At 60.8% G+C, this 16,315-nt stretch overlaps 1 protein-coding gene across 4 annotated transcripts in view; it reads left to right on the top strand.

Annotated features, from left to right (window-relative positions):
* The first annotated feature begins 10,179 nt into the window (after positions 1–10,179).
* Positions 10,180–16,315, top strand: part of FAM129B (family with sequence similarity 129 member B) — a 30,664-nt gene continuing 24,528 nt past the window's right edge. For all 4 annotated transcript variants that reach the window (XM_027687915.1, XM_027687916.1, XM_027687914.1 and 1 more), the window contains exon 1: positions 10,180–10,286. In XM_027687915.1, the coding sequence (XP_027543716.1) occupies positions 10,232–10,286 (55 nt within the window). In that variant the 5' untranslated portion in view covers positions 10,180–10,231. The remainder of the gene's footprint in view (positions 10,287–16,315) is intronic.

Below are 16,315 nucleotides of genomic sequence, written 5' to 3'. Positions count from 1 at the left end.
AGACACATACACGGCATCATCCCTCACACGGCATCACACACAGACACACCCCTGGCATTGCCACGCACATGGAATTCACACATAGACACACCCCCGGCATCACCCCGCACATGGAATCACACACAGACACACCCCCGGCATCGCCCCGCACACAGAATCACGCACAGACACACGCCCGTCACCGCACGGTACACGGAATCACGCACAGACACACAACAGCATCACTCCGCACACGGCGTCACCCACAGACACACACCCCCGACATGGCCCCGCACGCAGCATCGCACACCGACACACGGCCGGCACCTCCCCGCACACCGCGGCACCCACAGACGCACACTCGGAATCCTTCTGCACCCACAATTCCCCCGCAAACGGCATCGCCCCGCACCCAGCATCCACACACACACAGACAACATCCCCTCTTGCCCGCACCCGGCATCCCCCTCCCCTGCACTCAGCACCCACCCACACACACGGCGTCCCCCCACTCCTGCATCCAACATCACAGACACACAGACACACAGAGCACTCCCCTGCCCCCGGCATCCCCCAGACACACCCGGCATCCCCCCAAACACACCCGCCATCCCCCCAGAGACACCCGCCATCCCCCCAAACGCACCCAGCATCCCCCCAGACACAGCCGGCATCCCCAAACATACCCACCATCCCTCCAAACACACCCGCCATCCCCCTAAACACACCCAGCATCCCCCCAAACACACCCAGCTTCCCCCTGCACCCAGCATCACCCCCGGAGCCAACATCACCCTTCCTCCAACCAGCAGCCCCCCCTCACCCGAGATTTCCCCAGCCCCGCACTCCCCAGGACTCAGTTCTGCCCCCGCGGGTTTATTTTGGCAGTGCCAAAGCAAAGCACTGCCCTTCCTCACCCCCAGGGCTGCAGCCAGGGCAGAGGGGAGAGGTCTCTAGGGTGAATCAGGCTTATTTCCCACTAAAATATCTTCCCACAAACAGTGGCTCGGTCACCTCGTGCCCTCCCACCCACGGCGGGCACGGCTGGGGCTGTAAATCTGGGGGCAGAAGGGACGTGTTCATCTTGTGCCCACCACAGCACCCGCCGACCTTCCCCTCCAGGCTGGGTGTGGGTACGTGCCAGGGCCACCAGCCACCGTGGTTGGCCCTGAGCTGACTCCCAGGGCCGTGCCCAGGGGATTTGGGTGCTCCTGTGCTCCCCCTTCCAGAGCTGGGCAGCGTGTGATGGGGTGAGGGGGGGGGGGGAAAGGGGAAAGGGGGGGGGAAAATGGGAAAGGAGGTGGGAAACAGCACAGTGCCAGTACAGAGCCAGAGCAAATGGCAGCGATCCAGAGGCAGGCTGTGCCTGCAGGTATGTGCATATATATACATATATATGGATGGCTGGATAGGTGTTCACCCTGGGGCTTAGGGCAGGACACGGGGTGCCTGAGGACACAGGACAGCAAAGGAGTGCCCAGAGGGTCAGCAGGGTGACAAAAGCTCCATCCCATCAGCGTGGGCTCCGCCGGCCCCGGGACAGGCAGCCGTGCATCCCAATCCTGTGCTCTAAAACCTGCTCCCTCCGCCGCTTCCTTAAAAATAAGCCGGAGCTGAGTTTGTCAGAGCCGCCGGACTCTGTGCCAGGCACAGGCTATAAATACCAGCAGACTATTTAAGAGGGAGGTATTTATATTGCTCCTCCAGCTCCCTGTCAGTCTTCCCCGGGAGGCCGAGCTTCGCTTGTCTGTGGCAAAACCACAGCGGGTTTGGAGCTGCAGGAAAGCCAGACCCAGCTGCTGGGGGTCCCCAAGGTGTCCCCCCCTGCCCCTGGGGACACTCAGCTCCCTGGCAGCCATGTGCTTCTCCTGCATCCATCATACCTGGCAGAGAATATAAATAAAGGAAGGAGTGACACTCATTTCATTGGAAAAATCAGGAAGCAAGCTGTCCCCCTCCCCGCAGGCTGCGTGGGCAGTGCCAGGGTGCCAGGCTGGGGTGGAGGCTTTGGAGGGGAGTGCTGGGAGGGCAGGGATGGGAACATCCTCCCAGTGGTGGGGTGGAGAAAGGGCTGCTTGTGGGAATGATGCTTTGGATTGCCTTCCTGACAGCACAGCTCGGCACAACAAATACGGACAGCCCACATCCCGATATCCGGCAGCCTCCTGACCTTGGGGCTGGATGGGACCTGGAGGCTGCTTCCCAATTGGAGGCATTTGCTGGAGTGTAAAATGCCTCAGGGTGGTGGGTCCTCCAAGCAGGAACTGTGGGTTGTTTGCCACAGGCCTTAAATCCTTGGAGACCCGCAGGAGCCTTTCCCTGCTCAGCAAAGGGCTCTGGGATCCGCAGCCTGGATCCCCCAGCATGGACCACGTGGAACACCAGGTACAGGGAGGGGAACAGCCTTTCCTCACCCCCCAGGGCTGGAAAGGAACATCATGGTGGATGGGGAGAGGTTGTGGCTGCTCCCCTCACTTCATTCTGTGCTGGTTTGGTCTAAGTCATGGAAATTGGGATGGCCAAGTCTGGCAGCTGGGAATTCACTAAATAATGGAGAAAGATGAGAGGCTGGGTGAGGGACTGGTCTGGGGGGTCAAAGAATCAGATGGATCTGGCTGAAACTGGTTATCCTGAAAGACAAATTTAAGGATGTCTGTGGCACTGAGGGAGAGTTCATGTAGGAGACACTTTCCTGAGCAGTCCTGAAGCCACATCCTTCTCCCTCCTTGCTGGTCCTCTGGAGTCTGGGCTGGAAGGCCTCGGTCTGAGCTTTTTTTAACCCCCAAAATTGAGTTAATAATTGTCGAGCTGCTGGAAACGTGTTTAACTGGGGGTGTCCCACAAACTCCTGAGTCCTGGAGCTGAGGTGAAACACCAACAGCTCCTGCTGACCTGCTGCCCACCTTCCCTTGGGACCCTCCAGGACCATTTTGGATATTAGGTCACCTATGGGGCAGCCATGGGAGAGTGTGAGAGTATCCAGGGAATGCATCCATTGTCAGGGGATGTGGAATGGGGAGGCCACTTCCATGTCACCCTGAGAGCAGGCAGAGGCAAACTGCTGGCTATTAAATGACTCAACCCAGGAATGTGTCCCAGGGGAAAGTGGCTGCAGGGACAGGGAGGGCACAGTGTCACCCGCTGCATTTGTCCCCACGAGCTGCCTGGGGCGAAGCTGCTCAGGGTTAATCATCTCCCGGTGCCTGGTTTTCACTGGAGCCACTGAGGGGTGGTGGCTGAGCAGACACTTGCTCTGGGTGCTTGGGGTTTTCCCACCGTTTCCAGCTGTTCCTCATTGCTCACATATGGGGTTTTTCCTTTCCCTGGTGCAAATGCCAGAGCTGTGCCTGCAGTGACCCAGCACCAGCACTCCCACAATGTGTGCCCCATTCCTGCCCGGGGTTTGGAAGCAGGGAAGAACCCACAGCCCTGAAAACCACTCTTCCCAGTATCCCACAGCAAGGAGCAGAGCCAGGGCCACATCCTGGACTAATCCATGCTGGGAGTAGCCACCAGAGCCAAAGGGGCTGAGACCATCATTCCCAGCATCCAGTGCCCATCAGCGTGTGCTCCTGGGGAGACCTGGGCAGCTGGCAGAGCCCCCAGCCCCTCCTGGGTCCCCACAGCAGCTGGAGGGGCTGGGGAGGCACTGCCCATGCCCCATGCCTATTCTATGCCCCATGCCTATCCTATGCCCCACGCCCATCCCTATGCCCTGTGTCCCATGTCTGTGTGTGCTGTGCTCGTGCCTTGTATCCACAAACATTCCACATGCCCGTGCCAGTGCCTGTTCCCATGTTTCGTGCCATGATGGTGCCTGTGCCCATACCCTGTGCTCATCCTGGTGCCCATGCTGGTGCCAGTACCCCATGCTGGTGCCCATGCCTGTGCCCACATCAGTGCCTGTTGCCACATCCCTGCCCATGTTGGTGCCTCTTCCCTGGACAAATGGGCTGCCTGCCATGCCCATGCCTTGCTGTGCCCATGCCTGTTCCCACATCCCATGCCACATCCCGTGCCCATCCCATGCTAGTGCCTATGTTCGTGCCAGTACCCATTCCCAGGTCCCATGTCTGTGCCAGTGCCCATTCCCATGTTCCATCCCATGCCTGTGCTCATGGCCATACCCTGTGCTCATCCCGGTGCCCCTGGTGGTGCCTGCACCCCACGCCCCGTGCCGTGCCTGTGCCTGTTCCCATATCCCATATCCCATATCCCCTATCTCGTATCCCATGCCACGCCGGTGCCGGTGTCGCCAGTCTGTCGCACCCTCCGCAGGCTGCACCGAGCCGATCCCGGCTCCCTGCCAAGGCCTGGCTGGCGGCCACCAGTTATCCCAGTGCCGACCAGCAGAGGGGAATGATGGTCCGCACGAGCCTCCCTCCTCCTCCTGCCGTGCCCTCCGCACCGGCGGCTGCTCTCCCCCGGCCCCGCCGTCCCCTCCCTGCCCCGGGGCGCTGGCGGGCGGGTGGGTGCTCACCCCCGGGGGGTGAGGGTGGGATGACACCCCCCGACCCCTGCTCTGCCTGCCACAGCTCCATGGCACCGGCTGGTGGCGTTTTGCGGGTCCCCAGCGGCCGCCAGCCAAGGTCCCCCCTATCCCTCGGCGCGGAGCTCCATGTCCAGGCTGGAGCTGGGGATGGAGCTGATGGACCCCGTGTGGAGGTTCTGTGCCCAGTCTGGAGCTGAAGGATCCTTCACAGAGATCCATGTCCAGGCCGGAGCTGGGGCTGGAGCTGATGGATCCTGTGTAGAGGCTCCATGCCCGGGATGGAGCTGGTGGATCCCGCACAGAGCTCCGTGCCAGGTTGGAGCTGGAGTTGATGGACCCCATGCACAAAGCTCTCTTCCGAGCTGGAGCTGGGGCTGGAGCTGATGGATCCTGTGTGGAGGCTCCATATCCAGGATAGAGCTGATGGATCCTGCACAGAGCTCCGTGCCCGAGCTGGAGATGATGCATCCTGCACAGAGCTCCGTGCCCGGGCTGGAGCTGGAGTTGGAGCTGGAGCCGGTGGATCCTGCCTCTGATTCAGCAGAAGCCGGTCTAGGCAGGCCTGATTCAGCACTGCTTAATCGCGCTGTTATCTGGGAGCGAGCGCTGCAGTCAGCGGGACGGAGGGTGCAGCAGCCCGCGGGCACGGCACCACCGCTCACGGGGCTGGGCAGAGCTGCCCTCGCCTTTATCAGCAGCAGGGAGTTTTATTGCTGCAATTATGCAGCTGTTAATTGCATCAAGACCAATTCTGGTGACGGCGAGCGGCCCCCGGCGCAGGAGGACACCTTCACCCCCTTGTTTGCCGGGAGCTTCTCCCTTCTTCCCAACCCCGGCTGGCTCTGACCCCACCCCGGCAGGTCCCTTAACAAGGACACATCTCAGACACCTCCGAGGCCTCAGAGGTGACCCCGGGTGGGTTTGTACTTGGCTGTCCCGCTGTGGGTGGGACTTGAGCCCCGCTGCAAGGGACATCCCGAGCCGCCCCCTCCCGAGCACCCGCAGCGATCGGGTTTCCCGGTGAGCCGGCTGAGATGGAAACAGATCCTTGTCCAGGGTCATCGCGAGTGAAAGGAAAACTCCACTTACTGCTCCTCGTGTCGGTGAGAGACAAACATTTCCCCGGCTGGAAGCTTTATCCTGCAATGCGCTCCTGTGTTCAGGGGTTGCAGGAATTCAGCAGGTCCTGGAGGCGGTGAGGGATTGGGAACAGCCTGTCCTGGGCGCCCTGCAGGTGCAGCAACCACCTCTGCTGCTGCGAGGTCAGATTTTACACTGTGGCAATGACTTCAGGGAAAAGCCAAGGGGATCCTCTGCACAGGCACCAAATCCAGGGGGATCAGTTGAGGGGGCAGGAGAGCAGAGACCTGAGCACAAAGAGCCTGTCAGGCTTGGTTGGACTGCACTGAGCATTAAAAATATCCCAAATAATCAACTTTTTAAATTAAAAATACTTCCTCATGGCCATGGATTGGGACATCAGGATCATCCAGGAGAGGTTCTGGGTCCCTGGGAGGGGGAAGGACAGATGTGGAGCACTTTGCTAATGTACCATCCCCAGGCATTGAGGGCTTTACCAATTTGGGAACTGCCTCAGCTCACTGCTGCCGTCACCACCGTCCCAGGAGCTGCCTGAAACCACGAGAGCCTTTATCCTCCATGGCTCTATTCAGAGGGAAATCCTGCATTTGGAAGCTGGGATAATTCGGGCAGCTCCAGGCAGATAAGCATGATTTCCATATGTTCAGTGAGATGTAATGAGATGGGCTGATTAGACTTTATCACGCTGCAGTTCTGTACAGCTCTGATGCTGCACAGTCTCTAACAGGAGGGGATGCCTGTGCTGGTCCCTCACAGCCCTGGCACGTGGGGCAGGGGGTGATAAACCCATTTGGGCACCACTTGTGGTGCAGGAGCTGCTGGTTTGTTTTCCCTCTGCTCAGGGCTCCTGAACCTGGTGGCATTGCCCGGAACCTTGGCAGAGGGATGCAGGGAAGTGGAGCAGGGATCTGCCTGAGTTGGTGGGCAAGTGCTGCTGCCTGTCCCTGAGCCAAAAGATTGAGCCTGCAAAGGGGGATGGATTTAAAAGCATCCTCAGGGAGGATGGAGCCAGGAGAGCAGCAGGGGGATGTGTCTGGACCCCTTGTCCTGCCACAGCAGACGGGCTCAGTGCTTGAGCAGGGCCAGGCTGGGCTTTGCTCCCAAAAACTGGCAGCAGGAGAGGAAGGACGAAGCATTCCCATCCACATCACCTCCATTGGGACAGCAGGGATGAGGGAAACACACACCAGGACCGTGTCAGGGACAATCCCCTCTGCACGTGACCACATGGGAATACACCAAAATGTACCCAACCTCTGAGCTTTGAGCCTCCAAATCATGACAAAACCCTTCAGACAACTCCTTTATTCCCCCTTCCCAAGCTTTATGACACCAAGCTGGGGGGAGTGTTGATCTGCTGGAAGGCAGGAGGGCTCTGCAGAGGGACCTGGACAAGCTGGAGAGTTGGGCTGATTCCAGTGGGATGAGGTTCAACCAGGCCAAGGGCCGGGTCCTGCACTGTGGCCACAACAACCCCCTGCAGCCCCACGGGCTGGGACAGAGTGGCTGGAGAGCAGCCAGGCAGGAAGGGACCTGGGGGTTTAGATTGACAGGAAGCTGAACATGAGCCAGGGGTGCCCAGGTGGCCAAGAAGGCCAATGGATCCTGGCCTGGATCAGGAACAGTGTGGCAGCAGGAGCAGGGAGGGGATTCTGCCCCTGTGCTGGGCACTGGTGAGGCCACCCCTGGAGTGCTGTGCCCAGTTGTGGCCCCTCAGCTCAGGAAGGACATGGAGGGGCTGGAGCAGGTGCAGAGAAGGGCAGCGAGGCTGGGGAAGGGTGTGGAGCACAAGTGCTGTGAGGAGAGGCTGAGGGAGCTGGGGGGGGCTCAGCCTGGACAGGAGGAGGCTCAGGGGAGACCTTCTCACTCTCTGCAACTCCCTGACAGGAGGGGGGAGCCGGGGGGGGTCGGGCTCTGCTGCCAGGAACCAGCAGCAGGACAAGAGGGCACAGCCTGGAGCTGCCCCAGGGCAGGTTTAGGTTGGCCATTGGGAAGAAGTTGTTTGCAGAGAGAGGGATCAGCCCTTGGAATGGGCTGCCCAGGGAGGGGGTGGAGTCCCCGTCCCTGGAGGTGTTGAAGCAGAGCCTGGATGTGGCATCAGTGCCATGGTCTGGGTGACAAGGTGGGGTTGGGTCACAGGTTGGACTCAATGATCTCGGAGGTCTTTTCCAACCCAGTTAATTCTGGGATTCTATGATTTAACAGCTGAGTCTGTCTCTGCCACCAGCCAGTGTGTGCCAAAAATTCAGCTCTGTGTCACCACTTGGCACCGACTGACAGTGCCAGGACATCGTGCTCATCTTCAGGTGGTTTTGGGAGCCCCAAAACCAGCCTCTGTGTCTGTGGTACAGCCTCCAGTCTCTGTTGACACGCTATTTCTGCACGCCACAAACAAACCCTTCCTGTTTGCAAATCAACAATATCAATGCTGGCTATTTTTTACCTTTTAATTAAGGTTTTATTTTGTTATTTATTTAACAAACACATCAGTGGGTAAAAGAGGCAGGTAATGACTCAGTGTGTAGTGCTCCAGTGCTTACGTGGATTGATTTTTCAAAAATAAGGCTTTTATACCACTTACTTGGTCTATTGAGCAGGACTGTGTGTGCACTGCCTAAATAATACTCCATATATTGCTTTTTTTAAAGGGATGGAGCTTGCTTTCTAATAATGAAGTCATTTGCACGGGTAGATATTCACATTTATTTTCAATTTGAAGGGGGTGGATGCATTTTCACCTCCTTTCAAATACCATCACCCCACTAAGGCAGACTTTCAAATGAATTCAGAGCCAGACTCCTCGGAGATCAGCGTGGGGGAAAGTGTTTAAAAGCCTCCAGTGGAACAATTTTCTATTGGAAATGAGATTTCGCTGTAGATAAATTTCCCACGAGAATCCCTTGATTTCAACACCATTTTGGCCAGAGAAACAAACTGCAAACAAGCCCTCTGCCAAGGGGAAAACCTTCTTATGGGGCATCACGGAGAGGAAAAAGGGAAATATTTCAGCTTTGGAGTTATTTTCCCTTTGAAATGACTCGCAGGGGTGCTAAGATGGAAAAGGCTGATGCACTGAGGGCATTGCTGGGGGGAGAGCCCAGCCCAGGGGGGATCCCAGCCCCATCCACCCTGGCTCCTGGGGGTGCTGGGACAGATGCAGGTGTGGCACCTGGATGCCAGTTGATGTTCTTTGGCCTCGTGTGGAGTGTTTGGCACGGCAGCACCCACACCCCTGCCCCAACAGGAGGATGCTGGGCCCCTAAGCGAGGGGGGCAGGACCCCCTGGTGCCCCCCCCGGCTGTGCCAGGCTGGGGGTGGCCCCGTTTCAGGGTGGCAGCAGGCAGGGAGAGGCTTTTCCAGCCTCCTGCCCCCTCCCCATCCCCAGCCGGCCAAGCAGAGCTATTTCAGGAGGATAAACAGGATGCCTCGCTCCCGGGCTGGCCACCTCCATTCCTCCCTCCCACAGCCCTCCAGTAAACAGGCCAGCCCAGGAAAAGCCTCCCGGCACAACCCCAGAGCCCAGAGCAAGCCAAGCAACCTGGCCACAGCTAAGCCGAGCTTTGCCCAGCCCAGCCCAAGCTTCCAGTGGTCTGGAAGCACCCGGGGAAAGCAGAGCGATCCCAAAGCATGGATCCACCTCGGCAGCGACTCCCTGGAGCCGCCCCGCAGCTGGGAACCGTTTGAACTTTCTGGTCACACCACCACGTCCTCCTCCTTCCTCCGCCTCCTCTTCCTCCTTCGGTCACACCCCGGCTGCTCGCTGTGCCCGGGGTCTGGGAATGACACCGGCCAGGCCTTTCCTTCAGCGGGATCGTGCCCGGGCAGCGCCGGAGAATCCTGCGAGGGCTGTTTCCGCCTGTTGCTCTTGGGAAAGGAGCTGCAGCAACAGCGGGAGGAAGGTGGAGCTTTTCCACCGCTTCCTCCAGCTCCGCAGCTCCGGCTGCTTCCTGCCTGGGTTCGGTGTGTCCGAGGAGACTTTGCTGGATCGGTGATCCTGGGGAGATGCCAGCCCCCATCCCGGCACAGCGGAGCCAAACAGCTCTTGGTCCTAAATCTGTGGCCGGGGAGGGTTTTAAGTCCACTTGAGTTCTTCCATCCCGTTTTCCCACAGGCTGGGGAGGGACAGGGGCCCCGCGCCGGCTCCCACGGCTGCTTTTCCACCTTGGCACTGCAGGAGCAAGGTCAGGGCAGGAGGCCCGGGGTGTGGGCACAGGTAGGACAGAGCCCGGGTGTTGCAATGCCGGGAGTGGAGGATCCCGGTGCCAACACGGAGCCGGTTTTCCCGGCGGCAGCGCCCGCCGTGGGACCCGCCGTGGGATCCACGGGTGTGCGGGGGGATCCCCGGGGCTGTGCGGGTCCGGGGGAGAGGACACGACACATCCCCCCCCCTCCAGCCTCCCCATCCCCCAGCGAGCAATTAGAGCGGCTAATTACGCGGCGGGGGGACCCCCGCGCCCCCCCAGCGCCGGTGCCGGGGGCGGCGGGCGGGACGCGGGGCGGTGCGGGGGGAGTGGCCGGGGGGGGCCGTGGGGCGCCGCGCTGCCGGGCCGCCCCGGGCGCTGCCTTCCTCCTCCTCCTCCTCCTCCTCCCCCCTCTTCCCTCTTCCCTCCTCCTCCTGCCGCTCCTCCCGCCGCCCGGCCCGGCCCGGCTCCGCTCGCCATGGGAGATGTGGTCTCCACGCACCTGGACGAGGGTCGCCGCCAGCACATCGCGGGTGAGCCCCCGCCGCGCCCCCCCCCCCCCTTTTTTCCCCGCCGCGCTCTCCCCATCCCCCCTTCACTCCCTTTGGGAACCCCCCCCAACAATATTCCCGGGACCCCCCCTCCTGCTCGTGCCCTCTCTCGCTCTTCAAACTTCTTTATTTTCACCATTTCCGCGTGGTTTTGCCCGGGCACAGCCCGGGGGTCTCAGCGGCGGTGCCCGAGGTACCCGCCTGACTCCCAAGTGAAAGGCTGGGCTGTGCCGGGGGTGTTTCTGTTCGCTCTGGGGGCCGTGTCTGTGCGCGAAGCCCCCCCCGGGATGCAGGGAGGGAAGAAGGGAGGTCTTCGGGGGATGCTGGAAGCCGAGTCCGGTCAGGAACATTGCTGTCAGCACGGCGACTGCTGGGGCTGGCTGGCAACTGAGTCTTATCCGCCTTTACAGTGCTGGGAGATCCTTAGGGAAGCCCCCCCCGCCAAAGATTCTGGGGTGGAGGGAGGGACTGGTTGCTCTCAGCCTTCCCGGCACAGGCAGGACACAGCAGTGCCTCCGCCACGGCCGTGGGACGGGGCAGGGTGACAATGTGGTTATTGAGAGCCCGTCTGTCCCGGGGCGTCAGCGCCTCGCCCCTGGCACGGGATGTCTGGCCAGAGCCGCCTGGGAACCGCGGGACGTGGGATTATGGCTCTGCACAGGCAGGGGTTGTTCGAAGCAAGGGCTGGGGAGGGGGGTCAGAGCTGCTAATTGGGGCCTGCGGGGATATGCTTGACCCCTGTAAGTGGGGTCACCCCTCTGTCGCGGTGCTGGGCTCCCCCGAGCCACCTCGCGTCACTGGCGGTGCGGGCGCTCGGCTCCGCGGGGCTCCCGAGCGGGCAGGACGTGACCTCCGAGCCCTTTCGTGCTCCGGCTTTGCTTTCAGCTCCCCGGGCTGGAAAACTCCCTCATCTGCAGTGGGTGAAGCCACCCACCCACCCCGCGGAGCCACACCTGAGGCGGGTGCCACCACCGAGAGTGGCTCCATGCTGGACCTTGTGCGTCTCGCCGGGAGCTCAAAGCCTCGGGAGCGCCGGTGTTTTGGAGGTGGCTCCACCGTATCATTGCTCTGTCTCGACCATAAAGCCACGGGAGTGGCTCTGGAGTCCTTTTGTCCCCAAGGGCTGTGGGGGACAAGCTGCTGCTGCTGCTGCTGGAGCAGAGTGGCAGAGCTGCCGCGGGACTGGCACAGGGACCCGGCGTCTCTCGGTGGAGCCCATCAGCCCTGCCAGCCCCCGCCGTTCCTGGCAGGAATGCTTACGTGGTATGCGGCTCAGCAGGACGCCAGCAGGTTTCTGAGCTTTGAAGGAGAGCTTGGAACTCGCTCTGGGGTTTTCTCCTTGCATTAGTTAAAGCTCAAAACACGGCTTGTCCGTGAGGCTGTGCCGGGCCGGGGCCGCCCACGGCAGCAACGTGTTTGGATCCAAAGCACATCCCGAATTTCCCTTTAACTTGCCGGTTCTCTGTGCAGAGATAGCTCCCTGTGTGAGCCCTGCGATCCTAATCCTGAAGAATAACAAGGAAAAGCCCCGTCTGGGTTTTCTGTGCAGGAATCTGACTCTGCTGGGTCAGGAATTGGGTGTTTGCAAGGCCAGGCTGGATGGTTGAACCCTGGCGGAGACTGAGCTGTTACCTCAGGGCGGGTTTCAGCCCAGGGACAGGGGGGCTGAAAAGTGGAAAAAGTGGGAAACAGATTTAATGGGAGAAAGATTGCTGTGGAATAGGATGATGGAGATTGGGCTGGGACGTGTCCTGTGCCACGCCGCAGCCCTGAAGGTTTGGAGTGAGCAAGGGGGACACACACCTGTACTGGGACACCTCCCTGGGAGAGACTGGAGCAAACTGGGTTCCTGGAGCACCTCTCAGCTCTCTGGGTGAGGAGCCCCTGGAGCTGGGAGGGGCCGTAACCCAACAGGCAAGGCACGACTTGCTGTCAGGCATGCAAAGCAACGTGGCGGGGAAAACTCCGGGTTTTCCTGCCTAGATCAGCCTGTTCTCCGCTGCTGCAGCTCCAGCTGGCGCCCAGGGAGCGATCTAACCCCTCTCCAAGCAACTTTTCCCAGTTGCCCTCCCAACTTTGGGGAGTTTGGACGCGCTGCCGGGGCTGCCGTGGCCCCTGATTGCTGGAGGGAGCTCTCTGGGGTTGGTGGTGCTTCCCGAGGTTGGAGCCCCCAGAATTTCTGGGGAGAACCTGGGCCAGACCTTTCTCCCTCGTGGGAATGGAGCTCTGAGCACTGCAGCTGGATTAAAGGCAGGAGGGAGGTGGGAAAAGCCCTCCCATCAGATCCAAGCTGGGAAGGTCCCATGTCCTGTCCCAGCCCCTGTACTGGTGGCTGATGCCAATGTCTCCCAGAAGTCATGGGCCACACGTGTGTGACTGGTGTGTTGGTGGCTCAGGACCAGGGTCTTTCCTCCCACTGGTGGGACTGGATCCCTCCAAGCAGGCGTGGAGGCAGCAGGGATGCTGCACAGTGCTGGGGCTGTTGGGGCAGCCGGGTGTGATCTCCACCTGGATGGTTCTGGCAGAGCTGCCTGCAGCTCCTGCATCCCGTTCTCCAAGATCTCTTTATGACCAGTGTTTCCTTCTACCTCCCTGCTTTGGACATCTTCCCAGCCTGAGTCGTCCAGTTTGTTTGTCAACACCCTTCAGCTGCCCTCCTCCTTCTCTTCCTCCTCCTCCCAAATGGGGGCTGGGAGTCGCTTCCAACCTGCTGTGTGGGCTGGAGCAGGGAATGGCTCTGCATGGGCACCATCCCCTAGGGACATCACCTGGCATGCAGTGTCCTGCCAGGGCTCCTGGGAAAGCTGAGATGTCACAGGGTGACCTGGATTTTTGCACAGCGTCCCCTCCTGTCCAGGGAAGAGACAGTGCTCCCTCCTCCCTGTGCTCTCAGCGTGGAACTGGATGAAGCTGGAATAACTCCATCCCCAGGGCATCCCAGCCCCACGGACCCCTTCTCCAGGGGGATGAGGTGAAGCAGGGCTGGCAGGACCCCCTGGCTCTGTCCTGGGGACCTGGTGGGTGTGAGAGCCCAGGGACGCGGTGGGAGCTGCCAGATGTCTCCGTGGCCAGAGGGATGTGGAGGTGGGTGGCAGCACAGGGAGGGTCCCTGGGAGCTCACACCTTGTTCTGGCATCTCCGGGGAGTCGCCAGCCCGTTAATTACAGAGTAAAGCAGCTGTTAATTTTGGGGTGGGACTTCCACAGACAGCAGCCCACGCGGTGGTGGCAGAGGTGACACTGAGCCTCATCCCCGGGGCTGGACCTGCGGCATTTCCGCTCCAACGAGCCTTGTCAGGCATCGGTGGCTGCACATCCCCGATCCCACCCAGGAGCACCCTCCTCCTGCCTGGGTGCTGCTGGGATGGGCTGTGGGATCAGATCCAGAGGTGCCCGGCGAATGCCAGGAGGTGCCGAGCTGTGGTGTGCCACAGGGATGGAGGCTGCTGGCAGCGGGGAGAGGTTTGCTGTGGCTTCTCTGAGCGTGCCACTCATTTCCCGGCCTTGGCCACAGCTCCAGCCGGCGTGGGAGGCGGAGGCTGCCGGCGCTGGGCTCTGGGGTGGGTCTGGAGGCTGAAACCTCGCCCTGCCCCCGGGGGAGGCGGTGCAGGGAGGCTCCGAGGGATCGCGCCGGAGACCTGGAGTGGTTTCTCTTCACGAAATGTGTGTCTTCTTTCATGGTGAAATAAATAACTCCCCTGGCATGTCAGGGCTCCCTGCCAGCGGGAGGGGCTGGTTCTGGCAAGCCGGGGCTTTACCTGCAGCCGTCGTGTCGGGGCACGGGGCTCTCTCAGAGCCTGCGTGTTGGGGCAAGGGGACATTGTTCTGGTGGCCTCCCTACGTGTGCAGGCAATAGGAGCCCTCCCTGCCCTGCCCGTGCTCAGCCCCGGGGGCAGAGCCTGCCTTCCCTCTGGGAGGGCTTTTCCTGCCTCCCCCAGCAAGGGTTTATCCAGAGGCCTTGCCTCGGGCAAGCTGGGGCAGGCACGGAGGGTATCCCTGCTCTGCCTGGGACAGGAGGAGCTGAGCTGGCACTGCAGCTGAGAGCTCTTTTTTAGGCTCCTGGCTCAGCCCAGGGAGAGAGAAGCACCCACAGAGCAGGAGAGCCCCACGACAGTGTCAGACACCCCTAAACCCACTGCAGGGACCCAGGGAGGGAAGCACAGCCAGGAGCTGGGATTTCCCAAACCTTTGCCTCCCCGCTTCCCTCAAATCACTGCAGAGGCTGGCTCGGCTCAGAGGGGCTCGGTGCCTCCTGGCACAGCCCTTGCCAGCTCTGTCCCACCCTCCTTGGATGGACAGGCTCCAGTGTCTCCAAGCTTTCCAGCAGAAGGAACAACTGGAGGGATCCAAGGATGCTGATCCACAGGGAGTTGCTGGGATGTGAAGAGAGATGAGGACCAGCTCTCCAGGACAAGGCTGAGCACCCTCTCTGCCCCTGCAGCACCCAGGTCTGACCCCACCACCCAGTTTGTAGGAGGTGTCACCTCACCCTGGGGCTGCAGCTCCTGGAACCTGGCTGGTGCCTGGCAGTGAGTCCCCAGGCAGGAGCTGTGTCCCCTCCCCAGCCCCTGGCTGGCCCTGGAGCCTTGTCCAGTGCCTGGATGTGCTGCACTGGCTCCATGGAGAGCCCAGTGCCGAGGGCCAGGAGGAGAGGAAGGGGCAGAGCAGAGCTTCCTCCCAGTCTCTTGGACTGGAGAGGGAGGAAGGAGTAAAACTCCACCTTTTCCCCTTTTTCAAAGGGAAAGGGCAGCGACATTTGACACAGGTCCCAGCTCTGGCTAGTAGAGCACAGTGCCTTTCTCTGTGCCCTCCTGCCCCTCTCTGTGCCCTCCTGCCCTTCCCTGGCAGGGATCTGTCCCTGCCTGCAGCCAGGCTCCCAGCTCTGCTCTGGGGAACTCAGACCCTTCACTACAGGAGTCCTGGAATAGGATATTCCCACACAATAGGATGGATGGGATGCTCTGCCCTGGACCTGGCAGGGGACCTATGGCAGGATTTTCCCCCTCTCCTGCTATGCTGGTGGCTCCTGGGGCACAGGAAGCTTGTCCTGTCTTCCCCTCTCCCTCTCCCAGCTCTGCTCAGCCCTGTGGGGGGTTTCCCTGGATGAAGGGATGTGCCCAAAGCTGGGGTGACCTCGATGCCACTATGTGGGGCAGGAGAGCGAGGCTACCAGCAACCAGGTACCCAGAGTGGTGGTGGCTCAGCCATGGGAAGCATCCTGAGCCCCTTCCTCTCATCCCAACGCATGCATGGCATCACCTGAGACCAAGACAGAGCCTTGCCTTGGACACATCCCTGCCTTGGGATCATCCCTGCCTTAGGATCATCCCTATCTTGCCTGGGAGCCTCTTTGCCAGCTGCTGCCCATCCTCCTGCAGCAAGGACAGGCTCTGTGCTGCCAGGCACTGGCTGCCAGCCCCACAGCACAGGTGCCCACCATGCCAGAATGTCCATGGTTTACCAGGCTCTGCAGTGCCTCTGGAGCATCCTTGCCACGGGAGACACTGATCCCTTGGCCACCCTCAGCTGGAGCATCACCCTCCATGGGGAGGAGGGAGCAGGGATTGGGGGGGTGTGGGACAGAGGAACCAGGCACAGGACCCTCTCCAGGGTCAGGGGTTGCAGCAGAGCCCAGGACAGGCTCAGGGCTGTTTTGTTCAAATACCTCTTGATGGCCTTTTTTTTGGGTTGTACATAAAAGTCTTTGTTTGGGTCCCCTCCCGTGGGGCTGGATTGGGTTTCCCGCTGGCACCGTCCAGCTGGGCAGAGGGAGAGTGTGCCAGGTTCAGCTCCTCTCTCTGGGGCTGGGCCCAGGGGGACAGGAGGGGACTGGCTTTTGCCCTCTGCCGAGCCAGAACCATTTGTTGGGACATCCTGGAGCAAGAATCACCCACCCCCAGCTGCCCCCAGCACGCGAGAGACCTGGAGATGTCCGAGTTTGCTCTGACCCCTTTGCCGTGGGGACTCCCCTGCTCCCACAGCTCCCGGGGGCCGGGGGTGCCCGGAGGCTGC

Source organism: Neopelma chrysocephalum, unplaced genomic scaffold, assembly GCF_003984885.1.
Source record: "Neopelma chrysocephalum unplaced genomic scaffold, ASM398488v2 Primary Assembly neopelma1_74, whole genome shotgun sequence".
Lineage (NCBI taxonomy): Eukaryota > Metazoa > Chordata > Aves > Passeriformes > Pipridae > Neopelma > Neopelma chrysocephalum.
The sequence above is the reverse complement of the archived record's forward strand: the minus strand, read 5'-3'. Positions and strand labels throughout refer to the sequence as shown.